Genomic DNA, 21,316 nt, shown 5'->3' with positions numbered 1-21,316 from the left:
CCACCCCTGTCACAGCACTGTTCTCACTCTTCCTTGACATCAACCCCCCCAACAGTACTGTCCTCTGCCCCCTTCACTGAAGAGTACTCTGCCCCTTTTTACATCATCCCCCCACATTACTGTCCCCAGACCCCCCACCCCATGTTACTGTCCTCAACCCCCACATTACTGTCCTCAGCCCCCCTCCATGTTACTGTCTTCCCACATTACTGTCCTCAGCCCCCCAACATTACAGTTCTCAGCCCCTCCCACTTTAATGTCCTCAGCCCCCACACACCACAGTCCTTAGCCCCCCACATTACTGTCCCCAGCCCCCTCTTCACACCAATGTCCTTAGCCCCTTTAACTTCGTCCCCCTTCCCCACTGTCCTATCTTACACAGACAGTGATTGATTACTAGGACTGCCCTTCATCCTAGCAACCAATCACCTGCTTGTTAACCTCGGGCAGCTCCCGCCCTCTCCCTCCATCCAGAACTGTCCTGCCTCCTGCTGTCAGGTCTGTGAGGATGACCGCAAGACAGCTGGGGGAAGAATGGGCTCTTAAATGGCAGGACTGCATGGGTCCAGATGAGAGTGACTGGGTCCGCATCCTGACCCCGGTCCGCCATTTAGTGATGCCTGCTATAGAGTTTAAAATTCACACTGAATGTTTTTTTATTAAAAAGGAGGGAGCAGAAAGATAAGCTCACAAGGGAGGATTTTCTCTTGCTGTCCAATAGTCAAGCTGAAAGCAGTGACCGTCTGTATTGCTTATTCCAGCGCAGAATAGAGGAACCAGTTGACTAGGTTATACTTTCTGGTAGGGGTATTTGGCTTACAAGACTGGCTGAACAGGACAGCTTTACCAATAACAGAGAGAATACATTTGTACATTTGTCCCCTAAAAATTAATTCACAGGGCTGGTGGCTGAAGGAGAGCTTCTGGCACCTGTGTTGTTTCAGCCATTGTGCTTCTATCTGGAGGCAAAGGGTGATCTGTACATAACATGCAGCATTTGAACCAACAATGAGAGATATGATAATAGACTCAGTACACAATTTATAATTGGTGGTTAAAGTGGAGGAAAAGAATAATTATAAGTATTCTTAAAAATCCCCCCCCCCCCCATCCTTTCTAACCTGTACTTAAAGCAGAACTACACTTCATCTGAGCACCACAAACCAAAAATGCGGTTTAAATTTTATTATCCAAAGCAAACTTTCCCACCTATACATGTCTCCATGATTTATTTTGCTGAGAAATCATTTTGAAAAACAACCCCTAGTGTGGCCATCTTGGGTTAGGGCAGATGATTCATGTAGCATTTACTTCCTGGAATCCATCTGCCCTTAGTGCATGCTTGCAGGCAGGAGGGTGTACTTAGCTTGGAAAACCCCTTCTGAAGACTCCTGGGATGTATGACATCATTTGCCTAGGCCAGAAACCAGGAAGTAACTGAGGAAATGTTAAAAAAAAAAAAAAAAAAGTTTAAAACAAACATATACTTTCCGATCTGTTAACTAATGATAGCAGGATTAAAAATAGTCAATGTTGACTGAGAGTGAAGTCCAGCTTTAACTATTGTTAATCCATTTCAGTCTGGTCACATGATCCTGCAGCTCTGTGTAAGGGAGCACTCAACAACAGCTCTGAAATCTGGCAGCTTTGACATCACCCATAGGCTACCATGACCCGGACGACAATCCCTCCTCTCTCCTGCAGCAGCTGCTCACTGACACAGGGGAGCTGGAGCTGCGGGATCATGTGACTGGGACAGGTTAAAAATACATAAGTGTACAGATCTTTTTTATACAGGTTAGACAGGATAGGTAGGAAGAGGGGGGGAGGGAACATTTTCAGGAATAGACACAGGTTTTTCTTCCACTTTAAGCACTGCTTGGCAGGAACTGAAAATGTCTGCCAAGTGTCCTTTGTTTATCATGTAAATGAAGCCTAACAGAAAAAAGTATTAACAATACTACATCAAAATGGTCTTTAAAAAAGAAAGCACAATTTATAAAACTGTTTCTATGTAACATTTGTTTTACAAAGTTTGGTAGTACCTGGCTCTGTTGTATATAATAGGCTCATGTTCCTCAGGCACAGTGTTCTTCATGCCCAGATCCCGGAACATCTGCATCATGTAATCCAGGAACTTTCTTCCAGAGGTACGCTCAACCACAGCGCTTAGTAAAGTCCACGCATGGGTAGAATAGAGGAACTGTGTCCCTGAAGTGGAAAGGTATAGGCTTAAAAATTAACACAAATATGATCGCCCAACTCAGCCCTATAGACATACAATACCCCAAAAAAATTAATACAATGTGCAATATTGCTGCCGCCTTCATTTCAACATACTCAAAATATGTAAAACAATATAACAATAAAAAAGGTGCTGCAAAAATAAAATGTGCATTATATCAAATAAGCACCACCGTAAAAACCACGTGACCATGTGTATGACAAATAAAGATTAGTTCATCCTGCCACAGTTTTAAATAAACTTGAAAGTTCAGTCTCTCCACCATGAATGAACAGTGCTCAAATAAATTGTTCAACTGTTGCAGGATGGACTAATCTTTATTTGAGCACTGGAGCTCAAATGGAAAGACTACATTTTCTAATCTATTTAGAATTGTAGCAGGATGGACTAATCTTTATTTGTCATACACCTGGTCACTTTGGTTTTTACAGTGGTGCTTATTTAATATAAACGCACATTTTATGTTTGCAGCTGCTTTTTTATTGTTATATTGTGTTATATATTAAAAATGAACACACTGTGTGCAGCATGAAAGTAACATCAGAAAACAAGGGATATAAATGTGTTCTGGTCATAGAATACACAGAATCTGTAAAAAAAAAAAAAAGGAGAAATATACAATGAAAAGCTATAGTAGTAGATCCAGTTGTATGTTTCAGAAGCTTTTCTTGCATAGTATAATGCAGATGAACAGAAGTTGAACTAGCTGAGAAATGCAGGTGGTCTGGTGACAACTGTCGCTTGCATTCCCTATGAAAGTACACAAAATACATGCAAGATAAAACTTTAGCAACATTCACCATTTGGCCTAATACTAGAACATTTAAAAGATCTTTGTGATCAAGTAAAATCTAATGGCATACTATATTTTCACAGAATTCAGAAAAGTTCAGTCTCAGATTTGAATAATCAAGTAATGTTTCATTCTAGAAGACATTTAATGTAATTTGTAGATAGAAGCGTTGACCTGTACATGGTGAATAAACACACATGGATTGCTACCCATTATGCCATGTTATAAATAACATAAATTATAACTGGAGATTGTTGTTACAAGCAAACCGATCAACGCCCAGGCCAGTTGGTCGGCACCTGAGCAAAGCTTTATGACTGGTCCATCTGTTCCTCGCATTTAGATACACATTGTAGATCACCCTGCCTGCACATTCTTGGAAAAAGGTATAAAGCCATAACAGTGATAATAAGCTCAGTTTTGGTTCCTGATTCAGACAGAAACCCTTCTTCATGGGGATTATAACAAAAATGATATACCCAAAATACCCGGTTTTATTTCTCTTTTTAAGTAACTGAATCCTCAACAAATATTCAAGTATTAAAAACTATATTCCAAAAAACATACAGACACTTCAAAACTGGCCTTAAATTGTGGGTCAGTGAAAAAAAACTTATTTATAAGTAGTTATAGAATTGATTTGAAAATAGATGCTAGGGATAATTTTGGCAGGGAGCCAACTGCTTCCCTGTGGTAAGGGCAGTGCCAATATTGACTAAAATAAACATTAAAGTGGTTGTAAACTCTTACATATACCCATTGAAGTGACTATCCTGAAGTGATACACAGAGATAAAACATTCTCCTACATAATTTGTACCTGTTTATCTGCAGTCTTCTCTTCTCTACATAAGTTCAAATTTACACAGCATTTCTGAGCTTCCGGAGGCAGGGGCAGGGATCTGAACTCACACACTGCACAGCTCAGAGAGTAGAGCTGAGTGTAATCTGATACCTGAGCGAAGGGAATGCATACACCCCACTCTGTCAAGCGCAGGCTGTGTGCTGGCACCGACTTCTACCACCCCCCTCAATCCCTTGGGAGTCCCACAACCTGTCAGAAATGACTCATGCAAACAGCCGAACAAAGAGGCAGAAACCACACTCAGTGCTTTGGATTGAGGCAAATACACACTATAGAGAGATATTGTGTGTTCATTTTTCATGTCAGAGGTTTACAACTACTTTAAGATTTCTTTTTAAACACAGTTTAATTTTTTTAACAGTTTAGTTTAATAACTGATTATTTTATGTATTTATTTTAATTTTTCTTTTACAATGAATTGTTTACACTTTGCAAAATAGCAATAACAGTTTTAACACTAAAGCTGGCCATAAACATTAGAGAATGGTAGCACTTCCATGCACAATCTAAAGGTCTCAAGGTGCCCCTTGGGCCAGGTTATATAGGTAACAAAAATCTACAAGTAAAAACACTTTTAAAATGAGCAGAAATGCTGCAGCATCTCGCATTAAAATGGCATAACACTTTATGTGCATTAGTGTAAAGAGACCCTGAAATTGAAATCTTGTTCTACCGAGATAGGAAAAAAAACTGCCGTTATGTATAGTGCTACCCATTTCATTACACCATGCATACCTGGCTTAAACACCAAAGGGTCATTCTTAAAGAGCTCCAGGGAATCTATTACATTGTCAAATTTGTCCTTAATATAAAACTCTTCTGGTTCAAGAGCTAAAGCCTTCTTGGATTTTCTGCAGCCCGATTCCTTGGTCTTGACATGTTCTTCTGCTTTACTCAGTCTAGTAGTATCACACCGCTCTTTCTCTGCGCTGCTCTCTGGAGAAGCTGCAGCCTCAGAATTTTTTTTTGCAGTTCTTTTCCTGATTTTCTCGATGTCCTTTTCATAGTGTCTGATCCCACTTAGGTGAGAGGCCAACAACTTTGCTGTTATTGCCACCTAAGCAAAAGCCAACTTTTAATAAACACAGACTAGAACCTACATAATGCGCATAGACATATAAGCAACAAATTTGACTGTTCTTTTTAATTAATGGTTTAAAGGAGCACAGTCTGTGGTTACACATGGCAATCATACATATTTCAGGCGTCACAGCAGGCAAACTAAAGAAAAGTGATCTTTGGTTGCATTACAGCTCATTGCATGAATGACACACCCTGGAGGAAAAAGGTTCCAAATAATGAACTGAAAGAGTGGCCTTTGTAAGTATATAGTGTAACAGGTAAAATTAAAATATCTAGCAGAAGGAAAATAGGAAGTTTCAATTACAGCAATGCCCTGTGTTTTATCTGGAAAGAAAATAAGGGGAAATCTCCCCTAGAGGGGCACAATAATAAAGCACAGCCAGGATTTAACCTTTTGCCTCTCTATCGAATCTCAGCTGGTCCCTGCTGAACTAGCCAAGATTTGATCCCTCTATGGGCAGGCTGGTTGTACTGAAGTCGATCCATCAATCGACTTCAGTACAACCAGCCTGTCTGATTTTTTTAATGCGATTACGGATGGCAGCTATAGTTGCCAGCAGTAATTATTGTGTTCTGCCAACAGGGAGGGCTCCCTGCCAGCAGGACATAATAGTGCTGACTATGTTGATGTGGAAATCAAGCAATTTTCTTGCTAAAGACTATGGGCAAGCTTATACTACTTTCCATCACCAAAGAAAGGGGAACGCTAAGGGTCCTGTCACCCGTCTCTACTCCTTGCACAAAGTATATATTTTTAACAAAACATTCACAATTTTAGAGAGGAGTATGCTCTTTCTAAATGCTCCATGTGCTGTGTGACCATGTTCCTGATGAAGTAAAACATTTAGATGAACACACTGCTCTTCTAAGACTGAATAATATGCTTTCTACTGTCCTAAGTATAGCATTCACTTTTTCTCTGCTCTGCATTTTTATCATGTATAGCTCTAAGCTTACTTTGTATATACTTTATACATATTGCATATTATTAGAACATGTCTTGTGTATTTTATAGTTTGTGAGCTGTATTGCACCAAATCTATAGCATATATACACTTTACTGATTATTAGACCCGGGACATTACTGAGAGACTGGTGAGCTCAGTTTTACAAGTGCTTACAAAATATGATAATTATGAAACCACTATGCATTAGATGTACATTTTGTTTTCCATGGGAACGTGTTGCTGGTTCTACAGCAGTATAGGCTTATGAAGAAATAAACCTACATGCCACTTCCATGTTACAGCTTTGAAGTGATGCGGCAGCCACACCACATCGGCTCTAACACTGAGAACAGAGCGATTAGAAGACCACTGATCACTTAGTTCTCCATCTGCTCCAAGCAGAGAGCAGTGACTGCAGTCACCAAAGTCCACTTTGCTCTTCCAACGCTCACTGGAGCACTAGACTGAGGAGCGGGAGAAGGCAGCTGGCTTCAGCTCACAGTCATGTGCCAAGAAGCTGAGCCAGCTGTCAGACAACTAGGTGAATTCCGACAATATTGTCAGAATCCTTCTAGAGCCTGGAGCCACCCTGCCCCATCAGTTAACTCTAGATCACAGGAGAGCAAAAGTAAGTGTACTCCTGTGACCTACAACAGAAGCATAACCAAAAAGCTTTGGCCATACTTCTCTTTTAAATGGTTTCATGTTTAGGGTTGTTTTGATATTTCTGATTTTGGAATTGTATTAAACAATGTTTGGGGTACTGTACCCAATCTTCTGATGCTTCCCCTGCCCACCATCAGAGCCCTCAGTAGATACCCATTGATTGCAGGTATAGGGGAGCATAAAACCTCCTCCCAGTATGTAGTGTTTGGACCTTAACACTGTCATATGAGGGAAGCGTTGTATTCACCAGATCAGCTTCAACAACATCGAACACAGAGCTTACACAGAGTTTGACTCCAGACTCCAATTCAACAAAAGTACAGAGAGGGAAAGCATAGCAAAAGTAACAATGACTAAAAAGAGGAGTGTTCTTTTAAATGACTCTGCCCTAAATAAACAAAGCAGCAGAGTCTTGTTAACTATCAGTATAACCATTTCAATATATTATTCTTTTATAAAAAATATATACTTTTGCCCTAGAAAAAAAAATATGATTGACTGCTAAAAGTTAGCCTTGACTCAAAGTTGAGAAGCTCCAACATTATTGCAATGAGAATAAAGCCTTGTGACTTTTCACACCTTTTCACCTTCATACTCCTTTTCTGGGAACTCCGGTACATACTTCTGCACTGGTGCGTCTAGATCTAGCCGACCCTCCTCCCAAAGCTTGGCCACTGCCGTCATAGTAAAAGACTTGCTGATACTGGCTACACGCATGACACTGTCTGCTGAACACGGAATCCGGTTCTCCACATCAGCAAACCCAAGCCCTATGGGAACAGAGTACAGGGTGCAATGCGATGTATGTTATTTTATGGACTTTTATAAATCATCTTAGATCACTAGTGAGGGACCTTTTGAATCCTTGTCATAAATACAATGTTTGTATCCCATGAGTCATGACCTTATTTGGGGCTACAGGAACAGTTTTTAAGGTCATAAATATTGGAATATGCTGCAGACATTAGGAGTGTTACAAGTAAGAGCAGGCAACATGTTCGAAAGAGCAGGGCCCTCAATCCCCTCATGTTTTGCATTGTATTGTTATTGTTCTGTCACATGTTCTGTCCCCCTTTGTAATGTACAGCGCTGAGCGAACTATCGGCGCGTTATAAACACTGTATAATAATAATGTTCTTCATTTCCTACAGTAGTGATACATTATGGCAGATTCTATTGTGTCCTAGGGAGGGAGCCACACCATGAGGTAGCAAGGAAGGCCCTGTCATGCATAACTTCTGACTACAACTGAAGCAGTAAATGGAGAACCCTCTACCTATGCTGCTCTTACCCCCCTGCAGTGAACAGGCTGTGATAGGTCTGCATCAATGTATTTTTGACAGTGTATAGAGTATGGGAGTATATATGCATGTATAAATCTATATAATTTATTTACTGTATGTGTGAATGTGTATTGGCATGTTAGTGAATGTACAGTATGCATGTGCCATAAAAGTGCATATTCATTCTGCCTTACCAGCACAGAAGAACAGAATAATAAACTAAATTGTCCAATCTGCGGATGCCCCCTCCATACATTGACAATACTACAGGGAGATGCTGCTGAGATACTACTGTAAATGCCTGTGTCATGTGATAACCTCTGTATCATGTGATAACCTCTACTCCTTTAACACTGGCCTTACTTGAACCCTATACCCCAATCCACAAAAAGCATTTATCATGTACATTAACGATATAAAAAGCAGCAACCTCCAGTTTGTCCTGTATGATCCCCAAAGGTCAAAGATGTCAAGTGGCAGTCCAGTTACTGTGATCAAACACCTAGACCACGGCTGTCAAACTGGCAGCCCTGAAGCTGTTGAAAAACTACAAGTCTCATGAGGCATTGCAAGATTGACAGTTACATGCATGACTCCCAAAGGTAGAGGCATGATGGGACTTGTAGTGTTGCCACAGCTGGAGGGCCACCTGTTTGACACCCCTGACATAGACCTTTAAAACTGCACCTACAAAAATATTAGGAGGTTAAGATAAAATAAATGCTGGGAATATTTATATGGTGTACAGGAAACCTGTATTGACAGAATTATGTAAATTTAGCTGCTGACCACTGATTCTGAAAATGCTAGTTGCCTGACATCCATGTTGATTCAGTGGTTTCAATACTCACTAAACACATATGAAGATCAGTATTTCTTGCTTATTCAAAATCAGTGACAGCCTAAGGAAGAACCAGCCCATTACTTTTATGCTGCAGTGACAGGGGCGGCTATCAACACTATATGTTGCTGTATAAAGTAATCATTTACTGTCTGTTGTCAGATGTTGAACTTGATATTTGTATTCATACAGCTATGCTTTAAACAAAGTCAGATTTGTGATTAAGTAAATGGGTTATGATTGTCCGGAAGTTGCACACTGGTCTTTATTAATTGGAATTGATTTACTCAAGGAATATAAACGGTTTACTTTTTTACTTTGCAAGGGAATTTTCACTTAGCTTAGTGAATGTAATAAAGCGTCACATACTTCAATCATTCTATCATATGAAGGCAAAAATCCTTTTTTTTTTCTATCTTTCATGCATTTGATTCACTAAGCTAAGAGAAAATTTGCTCTGCAAAGTAAACACACTATACTCCTTTAATAAATCAACCCTATTGTCTCAGAGTCATCCAAACGTCTTTCATACATGACAATATAATCCACATCACTTTTCTTTCAAAGGCAAAGTATATCAAATGTACATTATGTATGATGTCACAGGCTGGGGAAAATAAACAAAACTACTAGAACATGGGTTTAGATGTGTTGATAACAATATCTGACCAGGACAATGGCACATTTTTGCAACTAGACTAAATCTGAAACAATGTTAGATACTGCAAGTGGAAATTATCTTTGTCTGAGCCTCTGTGATACACATGCATGAAGACAAATGAGCTTTGTGTAGCTCATTTTCAAAGCAGTCAGTTTTCATAACAAAAAATCCTATTGAAATTGTGTTTTGTGCACACAAAGGGACTAGAGAGATTTGTCTTCAGACTATCACCTCATACATAATGCTGAAATCATTCAAGAAGTACAGAGTAGTATTCCAGACACACTTACCTTCAGTCCAAACAGTTTCACCATCCACAGACACACCCACCACTATTCCTGGGGATCCAACCTCATCCTACACAAAAAAAAAAAAAAAGTAAGATGAGCTAGAAGACACAAAAGAAAAAAGTATCCATTACCAAGTCCCTTTTCAGCTAAGGTAACCACACCAATGAAATGACTGTCACCTGATAACTGCTATTCCATCAAGATGAGGAGAAAAATAAAGAGGAGAAAATGATGATTAATCAGGTGCCCCCAGCACTGTGACTGCGCTGTCACCTTAAGTTCCCGGTCACATAGCAATCATCCAGAGCTGTTAGGATGGGCTCCCAATCACGTGATCATTGTGACAGCTTATCACAGTGATTACATGATTGAGAAGCCCATGAAATACCCCCAGTGTTTACAACTTTGTAAAGGGGCGGCAGGAACGTATATTATACTTTCAATGATATCATAAATTAAAATTATAATCTTGGCTGGTTCATCAGGGACTGCCTGATATTTGATCCATCTATGGGCAAGCTGGTTGTACTGAAGTTTATCCATGAATTGACTACAGTACAACCAGCTTGTCAGATTTTTTTCCATGCGATTACTGCCGGCAGCTATATCATTGGGTTTTGCTTGCAAGAAAGGGTCCCCGATGGCAGAATACAATACAGCTGCGGGAGGGATTCCCCCATCAACACTGACTGTGTTGATGGGGAAATTGAGCAATTTTCTTTCCTTCTACCCCTGTTGGAAGGAAAGAAAACTGCATAATCTATGGGCTGCTTAAATTTTTTGGGAAATTAATGAATTGCTGGCATAGAGGGAATGTGGGCAGCACAGTGGCTAAATGGTTAGCACTTCCACCTGGCAGTACTAGGGTCGTTGGTTCGAATCCCAGCCACGGCACCTCCTGCCTGGAGTTTGCATGTTCTCCCTGTGCATGCGTCGGTTTTCTCCGGTTTCCTCCCACACTCCAAAGACATGCTGGTAGGTTAATTGGATCCTGTCTAAATTGGCCCTTGTATATGAATGTGAGTTAGGGACCTTAGATTATGCCCCTTGAGGGTTAGGGACTGATGTGAATGCACAATATATATGTAAATTGACGGCGCTATATAAGTACCTGAAATAAATAAATAAAATGTGTGGCTACCCACAATTCATGTCCATGAGTGGACCAACACACTGAAAACAATGCATTTCCTGTGCAGCTGACATCTTATCTCAAAAGTTGTTATGCTGAAAAGCAGCAGTAAAATGTACCGAGCAAATATGGTTGCCCCCATGCCCATATTTAATTACAAACTATACACATAACAAAGGTTTTTAAAACATTTATTTTTTTTAGAATTGTTTACATAAGAATGATCTCTCTTACATTTGAAAAAATATTGAAAAGAAGATACATTCCTTTGAACAGCTCTGGATGCTCTTATGTCTCCTAAAGGATAGATACAGAACGTGGAATGTTTTGTCTTGGTCACTGGCCAAAATGTGCATTTTATTACAGATGGCTTGCCTGAGTGTATTAGGCCTAAATAACTGTTAAAATATATAATCCCCCTCTATCTTTTAACTCCTATGAGACTGAGAAAAATTCTCTATTATTTTTAATGGCTTGCAGTTGAACTTCCTTAGCTAGACCTTACTCATCTCATAAAAGGTAATATATCATAAAAGCAATATTGTTAAAGTGGTTCTAAAGGTAAAAAAGGTTAAAGTGATATTAAAGGCATTTTGTTATTAAATAACAAACATGTTATACTTACTTGTTCTATGAAGTGGTTTTGCACAGGAGTAGCCCGATCCTCTTCTTGGGTCCCCCACTGGCGCTCCTGGCCCCTTCCTACTGCCGAGTGCCTCCAGAGCAAGCAGCTTGCTATGGGGGCACCCAAGCAGGCTCGCTCCAGAGCCACTGCTCTGCGTGTCCATTCACATACAGAGCTGAGGCTTGGCCCTGCCCCCCCTCTCTTCTCATTGGCTGTGCCAATGTGCAACCCTAAAAAGGGCTCATGAGCCCCATGGAAAATAAATCTGCCCTATGGACAAAAAGAGGAACAAAAGAATGGCAGAGAAAAAAAGATTTCAGAAAGGTTTGATTTCATGGTTTCCTCTAAATGTAGGTAGAATCTGCTCTCATATTTATTCCTTATTTGTGACCTTCATTAATCGTCTACAAAGTACCCAAGTTCTGTACACAGTAACCTTGTGTGTTGCCATATTAGAGCAATAATAGAAGCTTTGTCTGTTCCTCAATGAAAGCCGTCATCTGTAAAAATAAAAGTGGTTAGAATTGCCATCCCGCCTCTTTCATCTACTCATTATCTGTTTTCAGTAAGAGGCACTGCTTTTAACTCCTCAGTTCAGTTTAATTAAATAATATGTCATAAAAGGGGATTCTTTTTTTTAAACTTTGAGATATACAGGTACTTTTAAGAACTTCGTCCTGCTGACCGGACAATAAAGGAACACACTGACGATGTCACTGATGACGCAGAGGATCAGCACACATGGGGGCCAGAAAGGTAAGTATGCAACAGCTTGTTTCTACTTTTGCAGTCAAATTTGAGAAAACCCCATTATATGTTATGTGTTCCCATTCACACAGCATACCTATAAAAATGTTTTCGTTTTTTTTTAAGGACAAGTTCACCTTTGTGAGCATGTTACACCCATTATCAGGATGTAACGTGTTCAGCATCTGCCTGCTCTCCCTCCGATTCCCCCTTCCCTTTGACAGCTGGCTGGGGATCTTCTCCCCATACCCGCTGTCACAATTATTCATTTACAAAGTTCTGTGAAATAATGAACCACAAGTACTGGTTCCCTTCGTGGCTTGTAGTTCTCAGTAAAGTACCAGGACGCTGTTGAGCGCTCTAGGTAGTTAATTGATCTTCCTGTCATTCAGTAACTGACTAGCCATTTCAGAGGTATGAGCAGACACCTAAAGACAGTCTGCAGGAGCCTGACACTGCACACATAAAAGCAGCTCCCCTCAGCAGAATACACAGATCAGCGCTGCTGCCATTGGCTGATCAAACTCTGGTTTTTCCAGCAAGACTGTGTGACAGACGCTGGTCATTAGACCAGCTTCTGTTGAACAGACCACAATGCACATGGACCAAAATTTGCCCAGAACCCGCTTAACTGGCTGATTTGTGGAATGTGTATATATACTCTGCTTTAGTCTGTCCCAGATGTATTCATTCAGTAAATAAACTAAATTTGCTTTTTCAAATTTTGATGATCCAGAAGCAGCAGAAAGTGTTTCTGGGATAAGAACTCTGGAGGGAAAAGCTATTTTTTTAAGTGAAAAATAACAATCACATCACTGAAGACACACAAACAGTATATATTATTCCAATGGCCACCTGGAAAAAATACTCAGTATAGGGTGCACATGACTGTGTTCCTAACAACCTGAAATGTATTTCTAAGTGCTTGAATGGCCAATCACAAGACCCCCACATTTGACATGAGGTTTTTACCAGACCAAAAAAAAAGCAATTAAGAAGATAATTTTTTTTAAAATACAGTGATTGTAAAGTTCCTTTTTATTTTGTATTTTTTTTAACCACTTGCTGACCTAGGCATAACCTAGTTATATAATGGCAGAGTGACTTTCCTGCACCGGATCATGTGCCTAGTACGTGATCTGGCACTTCCAGGTAGGGGGTGCACACGCGCGCTGCCGGCAATTATTATTATTATACAGTATTTATAAAGCGCCAATAGTTCGCTCAGCGCTGTACATTTCAAAGGGGGACAGAACATGTGACAGAACAACAACAATACAATGCAAAACATGAGGGGATCGAGGGCCCTGCTCTTTCGAGGCAATGCATCTGTGCTGTGATTAGACACAGCACAAGCCGACAAGCACAAGCAGATAAGGCTGATCGGCTAGGAGAAAGACATAACAGAGCTCTGCCTATGTAAACAAGGCAGAGCTCTGTCCTATCAGCAGGAATGTGCAGGATTTTGTTTCCCTGCAAAGCAGGGGATACAAACCAGCACATCCCTCAGTGGAAGCACCACATAGTACACACTAATACACTGTTTAGGCCCACATTTAACCCTTTGATGACCCTAGAAATGTAACCCCTTCCCAGCCAGTGTCATTAGTACAGTGACGGTGTATATTTTTAGCACTGTATTAGTGTTAAAAGTGTCAGATTGTCCTCCACAATATTGCAGTGCCACTATAAGTCACTGATTGCCACCATTACTAATAGAAAAGAAAATTCCAGTATATATTTACCCACCATAGTTTCTAAACGCTATAACATTAGCATACACCAATTAATATACGCTTTTTTTTTTAACCAAAAATATGAAGCAGAACACATACTGGCCTAAATTTATGAAGAAATGTGATTTTATTCATTTTTATTGGATATGTTTTATAGCAGACAGTAAAACTATTGTTTGGGTTTCAAACTGTTTTGTCTTTTCTCATTTATAGCGCAAAAAATAAAAAAACCCCAGTGGTGATCAAATACCACCAAAAGAAAGCTCTACTTCTGGGGGAAAAAAAATGACATAAATGTTGTTTATGTACAACTTTGTATAATCACGCAATTGTCAGTTAAAGTAACGCAGTGCCTAAATGCAAAAAATGGCCTCTCATGAAGGGGGGTAAATCTTCTGGAGGTGAAGTGGTTAAATAACAAACATGTCATACTTTCCTGCTCCATGCAATTGTTTTGCACAGAACAGCCCTGATTCTCCTCTTCTGGGGATCCCTTTAAACCTTTAATATCAGTACGTACATCAAGTGTTGTTGTGTCTACATGAATTGTACATGTTAAAAAAAAACTAACACTGGGCAGACAAATCCAAAAATATTGGAGGAAAAAAAAATAATTTTAGGCACACCACCTCTTAGCTGGTATATATTTGGACACCGGAGCGTACATTCCATAGCAAACCACACTTGCTAGTAAATTGCACACTGTAGCCTACACTGCAGCCTCACAGTAAATACTGCAAGAATATGATGTGGTTGTCTGGTCATGTCTGATGCACCATCATACATATCCACTTTAACACCAGGACTTTTCTGACACTTCTTGTTTACATGTAAAAATCAGTTTGTTTTTTGGAAAAATACTTGAAACCCTCAAACATTATATCATTTTTAGACCGAGACCCTAGAGAATAAAATGGTGGGTTTTGCAATTTTTTTTATGTGACATGTTATCTGTGCAGCGGTTTTTCAAATGCAAATGTTTTGGGGAAAAAATACACTTTAATGAATTTTTATGCGCACAAAACACAATATAACACCCTATTTTATTGCTAAAATATAAAAGATGGTGTTTATGCCAAGTAAATAGATACCTAACATGTGACGCTTTAAAATTGCACATGCTCGTGGAATGGCGCCTAAGTACGGTATTTAAAAATCTTCATAGGTGAATCTTTAAAAGCCTTTACAGGTTACCAGTAGAGAGTTACACAGGATATCTTGCGCTAGAATTATTGCTATCACTCTGACATTCACGGCAATGGTGCGATCACCATTTACGTATGCGTGTAGGGACCAACACATATGCGTGCAAGCACAGGGGAACGGGAGCACTTTAAAAAAAAAACGTATTTATTTTTACACTGTTTCTTAATTTTTTTTATCACTTTTGTTGCTATCACAAGGAATGTAAACATCCCTTGTGACAGCAATTGGCGGTGACAGGTACTCTTTATGGAGAGGTCCGGGGTCTAATAGACCCAGATGTCTCTTCTTACCTCAAAGCATCTGATCACAATGAGATTGGTCTGATCAGATGCTTTCCCAATTTGAAAATGACGCTGTTTACATCCAGGGAAAAAGAAAGTGGCAAAGTTTAGTTGCTTCTGGTTTCCTATACCATAGAGTTGATCGGGGACCTTCCAGCTTCAGTTCCGGGTTCTCCGTTGAGAGCCCGGAGAAGCACAAGCGGGCAGCCAGCGGCTAATTAGCCACTAGAATGGCTTTTACAAAAAGCCGATTGCCTGGAGAAAAAAACAATACTGTACCAGGATGGTGGCTGTAGCTACAGGCAACATCCCAGTATAACCACTTAAATAACTGATGTAAATGTACATATTGTGGTCTTCAAGTGGATACAGAAGCTTTATGGCTCACTTACAGTTCTCTTTCAATAGGTCAGCATCACGTTACAGGTTTTTGCGTGTTGCGGTGCCATTTAAATTCAGTCACACTCCAATGTGCCTTTGAAACACAAGTTCACAATGCACAGCAACTCCCTACTGTGCGTTGTGGTGTGCTGCAGTGGAAACAGTCGATGTTTTTGTCCATTCAGGTGCACTGGTCCATTTATTGAATATGCTGCCTTAACGTAACACATCACCAAGGCAAAGTATCAATGTGCCCGAACCAAGTCAAGCCTAGTTGCTGAGGTCTGTACAGTGAATCAGTCGCTTGTTTATGCATCTTGAATTGCCAGGTAATTGTCCATCATTGAGGACAAAAACAGCAGAGTTCACTTTAACCTGGTGCCAGTTATCTAATGCATCTGGGAAAATCGCAAAGGTCTCTGGGAAATATCCATCAAGTTCAGATCCTACTCCAAACCTGCCTGACATATCCTGCCAGGAAGTGGTCACTCCACACCGCCAATCAGAAGTGGCCGAGGCATTCTCTGCCCCACGGCCTATATACACCCCTTGAATGTGTACAGCACAGGAGCGGGGAATGCCTTGGCTGTTTATGACTGGCGTTGTGCAGTGACAGCTTCCTGATGGGCGAACTCAGGTGGGTTGAGACTAGTATTGGAACATGCCTCATCATGATCCCCATCCATCTCTTCCAGCACAGATAAAAATACTTTGATTTGACAGAACCCTGGTCAGGCTGGCCTTTCTCAAGGTGGCCACACACTTTGATATATGATAGATTGCTTTTAAAATTGATCTCTCCCGATAGGAATAATTGATCTATATTCGCCAACCCAGTTAATCAATATGGCACACCTGAGGAAGTGTAATTCAATCACATTCCTGTGCAATTCACATGCAGTTCTGTGCTGTGAAATTTCAACCCATTCATTTTGAATGGGCTGAAAGCGCACTGCACCAAAGGGGGGCATGCATGCACTCCTTTTGCAAACTCACTGCAACCACATTGCATGATTCCTCTATACCATGCGATCTGGTGCGGGCAAACGCACTGCATTTGTGGTGTCAGTAACTTAAAGTGTTACTAAACCCGCAACAGTAAAATCAGTCTGTATATGCAGTAAAGCATGCTTGTTATACTCACTGTGCAGCCTAAAGGGATAATCCTCTGCATTGTGTAAAAAGGCCACTTGATCCTGTTTTCTCTGCCCCTCCTCTTGTTCAAATATCCACATCTTATCTCCTGATAAGACAGACTGAGACCTGTAGCCATTCTGCACATGCTCAGTTTAGTGTGTACTGCTAGAGAGGGTTTTTTTTCTTGGGAGAGCGCATGTTATCAGCACATGGCCAAGACAGAGGTCAGGGGTTCTGCATCCTCCTAGAGCAGAAAGAAAACTCCTACAAGCTTTAACCAGTGCTCTGCTAAAGTCACAAGACTGCTCTAACAGCTGATCAGAAAAGGTATTTAGCAGTTTATATGTACTTTTATAATTACATTTCCATGTTGGGTGTACTGTGGGAGACCAGATATAGTGAATGCAGGGTCCTGGGTTTAGTAACGCTTTATTATTGACACCTGATGCAGATCGTAACTGCAGTGCGCTTTTAATGTGGTGTGGGAAATGCACACGGAACACGGTTTTCCCGCACTCCATTCTGTTGTGAACTGGCTCATAATCTGATCAATGAAAACATGATCCAATTCATGACAAAAGCTTCTCGGTTCTGCCGATCGATAGAACACCATCATTTTCGGCCCTGACCGATCCACTCAGTTTAATCAAATCCAATCTAAACCATATCTAATGCCTGGATCACACAGGGGGTACAATACTGTACATCCATGCAGGGCTGGGTTTACGCACACGGGTTCCCATGCCATTGATGTGTATTGGGGCACAACAGCTGCATAGACACAGCCACTGCTCCCTATTTACCAGTTGTGTGGGTACATGTCACTGACCACAGACAATGTGTGTTTGAGAACACGCACCCACATGGATGCCATACTGAGACAAAGTGGCTGTGTCCCCATAGACATCAATGGGCTGCCTGCACAGAACATCTATGTGGGTAGACAAGGTCCTGAACAGGTATATAGAATTGTACGGTGTGAATGCGGCCGAAGCCCTGGTTCACACTGTGTGGGCTGGTTGTGGGTGCAGGTATCGGATCTGTTCCTGCACCCGCAGCCAAATCACGCTGATCTGAGGACGTGCGGGGCTGTCATCAACACTGAATGGCACCCCCACACATCTCAGCCGGCAGCGTGTTTGCAGGTGTGGGAAAATGCAAGGAAATTGCATGGTGAAAAAGACAATGTGATTATCCTGTGGACGCGGTTTTCAAAAGGCACATGCGCTTTTTCTTTGTGGAGAATGCAGGCACAGCAGCCCATTCAAATAAATGGACGGCCCGCACAAATGTGAGCCAGGGGTAATTCTATGACAGTGGTCTCCAACTGCAGCCCGTGGGCAACATGTGGACCCATGCCTGCCTTTATCTGGCCCTTGGGGCACTATTCCTGACATTGATACGAGGCACTATTCCTCCCACCGACACCAATGATGGGGCACTATTCCTCCCACCGACACCAATGATGGGGCACTATTCCTCCCGCCGACACCAATGATGGGGCACTATTCCTCCCACCGACACCAATGATGGGGCACTATTCCTCCCGCCGACACCAATGATGGGGCACTATTCCTCCCACCGACACCAATGATGGGGCACTATTCCTCCCGCCGACACCAATGATGGGGCACTATTCCTCCCGCCGACACCAATGATGGGGCACTATTCCTCCCGCCGACACCAATGATGGGGCACTATTTGTCCTGCCGACACCAATGATGGAGCAAGATTCCTCCCGCCGACACCAATGATGGGGCAAGATTCCTCCCGCCGACACCAATGATGGGGCAAGATTCCTCCCGCCGACACCAATGATGGGGCAAGATTCCTCCCGCCGACACCAATGATGGGGCAAGATTCCTCCCGCCGACACCAATGATGGGGCAAGATTCCTCCCGCCGACACCAATGATGGGGCAAGATTCCTCCCGCCGACACCAATGATGGGGCAAGATTCCTCCCGCCGACACCAATGATGGGGCAAGATTCCTCCCGCCGACACCAATGATGGGGCAAGATTCCTCCCGCCGACACCAATGATGGGGCAAGATTCCTCCCGCCGACACCAATGATGGGGCAAGATTCCTCCCGCCGACACCAATGATGGGGCACGATTCCTCCCGCCGACACCAATGATGGGGCACTATTCCTGACATTGATACGAGGCACTATTCCTCCCACCGACACCAATGATGGGGAACTATTCCTCCCACCGACACCAATGATGGGGCACTATTCCTCCCACCGACACCAATGATGGGGCACTATTCCTCCCACCGACACCAATGATGGGGCACTATTCCTCCCGCTGACACCAATGATGGGGCACTATTGCTTCAACTGACACCAATGATGGGGCACTATTGCTTCCACTGACACCAATGATGGGGCATTAGCCCTTCCACTGACCCCAATGATGGGGCACTATTCCCCCCGCTAATACAAATGATGGGGCACTATTCCTCCCACTGACACCAATGACAGGGCACTAGATCTTCCATTGACCCCAATGACAGGGCACTATTCCCCCCCCCGCCAATACAAATGATGGGACACTATTCCCCCCCGCCAATACAAATGATGGGACACTATTCCCCCCGCCAATATAAATGATGGGACACTATTCCCCCCACTGACACCAATGATTGGGCACTATTCTTCCCACTGACACCAATGATTGAGCATTATTCCTCCCTCTGACACCAATGATGGGGCACTATTCCTCCCACTGACACCAATGATGGGGCACTATTCCTCCCACTGACACCAATGATGGGGCACTATTCCTCCCACTGACACCAATGATGGGGCACTATTCCTCCCACCGACACCAATAATGGGGCACTATTCCTCCCACCGACACCAATAATGGGGCACTATTCCTCCCACTGACACCAATGATGGGGCACTATTCCTCCCACTGACACCAATGATGGGGCACTATTCCTCCCACTGACACCAATGATGGGGCACTATTCCTCCCACCGACACCAATAATGGGGCACTTTTCCTTTCACTGACACCAATAATGGGACATTATACCACCTAGCTCCAGGACATTTTCTACTCCCCCGGTCACAGTCCAGCCCTCCTATAGTCTGAATGACAAACTGGCCCCTTTTTTGACAGTTTAAGACTCGTGATCTATGGGATTGGAGGTTATGCCTATTCAGCCATTAGCAGATTCCATCGTTCTGATCAGATAATAAAACCAATGCATCTGTGACCCCCATTACACTGCTAGTGCCAGTGATTGCACAGTGTAGTCATACTTGTGTGTTGGTAGCAATCTCTGCCTACAAATGGCACTAAAAAAAAAAACCACATCATCCCCCCACACTGACACAATGTGTCCATTGGAAGGGCTCCCTGAAGCCTGATGTCAGCGTTCATCATGTGTGTTGGACTCTCAGTGACATTGTTCCCAGGAGTGCAGTGTTCCCATGTCCCGGGCACAGCGCACAGCATGCTGGGAGTTGTAGTGTGCCGAGTCCCCGGCCCTGTGTTACCTTCACCCTCCTCAGTAACTCCCGACTCCTATCTATAGCAGAGTTGTAGGCCGCCCGGTTCTTCCTTTTCCTCTGCCCGTCCTCCTCCCCGGGGCTCTCCGAAACTCTCGCCGCTGCCATGGCCAGGCCCAGACCGAGCAAAACTCTCGGGAAGCGGCGGCCAGGTCGCAGCAGGCGGGACAACATGATTCCTGAGACAGTCCGCTCGCCGGACTACACAGCAGTACTCCAACCCCGGGCTACAGGCCCAATACACGGCCAGACACAGAGGAAGTTCGGGCCTTGATACCACCTCCCTCAGTGACTTGGTACAGGCTGCCACTCACAGGAAAACGACAAGGAAGAAACCAAATTGGTATCTCGGGGGTACACACTAAATCAATACTTTTAGAATGGCACTTCCTGGATGATTTGCATACAATGGTTGACAGAGCTGTGTACTTGTGTTGTTCTCAAAGGGTTCATCTTCACATGGCGGGGGATAGTAAACCAAATTACAAGTGTAATGCCTGTGTTCAATACTATAGAAACATAAAATAGGCCTATAGGGAAAACATTTTTTAAATTTTGGATAGAGCAAAGGAGGGTTATAACCTCTGTCAGGTTATTTATTAGCCATCTGTTTACGATTTGGGAGATTTCTGTTCACTTCCTATCCCATTACCAACACAGGAAGTGAGAGAAAATCCCTCCAAAGTGAGGGACTCCCGGAGTGTCACCACAACCAGTGTCCCCATTGGAAGATTTTCCCTCTATTCATTTTCTGGGATTTTCTTTTACTTTCAATGATAATGGTAAGCAGAACAAATGGAGAGAGTGAATCTCCCTAATGGGGACACAGACAGCAATAAAAACCTGATAGGGGTTCTAATCCATCTCTACCCAAA

The 21,316-nt window shown here is 42.4% G+C and overlaps 1 protein-coding gene across 1 annotated transcript in view; it reads right to left on the bottom strand.

Annotated features, from left to right (window-relative positions):
• The window catches only part of LACTB (lactamase beta), a 42,724-nt gene extending 21,986 nt beyond the window's left edge, over window positions 1-20,738 (bottom strand). The window contains exons 1-5 of the mRNA XM_089671433.1: window positions 20,430-20,738; window positions 9,674-9,740; window positions 7,178-7,368; window positions 4,638-4,959; window positions 2,046-2,211 (exon numbers count right to left, since the gene is read on the bottom strand). Of these exons, the coding sequence (XP_089527559.1) occupies window positions 2,046-2,211; window positions 4,638-4,959; window positions 7,178-7,368; window positions 9,674-9,740; window positions 20,430-20,615 (932 nt within the window). The 5' untranslated portion in view covers window positions 20,616-20,738. The remainder of the gene's footprint in view (window positions 1-2,045; window positions 2,212-4,637; window positions 4,960-7,177; window positions 7,369-9,673; window positions 9,741-20,429) is intronic.
• Window positions 20,739-21,316: the final 578 nt, after the last annotated feature.

The sequence above is a fragment of the Staurois parvus genome, unplaced genomic scaffold (assembly GCF_062004578.1).
Source record: "Staurois parvus isolate SC_StPar_1 unplaced genomic scaffold, SC_StPar_1.0 ptg000105l, whole genome shotgun sequence".
NCBI lineage: Eukaryota > Metazoa > Chordata > Amphibia > Anura > Ranidae > Staurois > Staurois parvus.
Note: the sequence above shows the minus strand (reverse complement) of the source record. Positions and strands in the feature narration are given on the sequence as shown.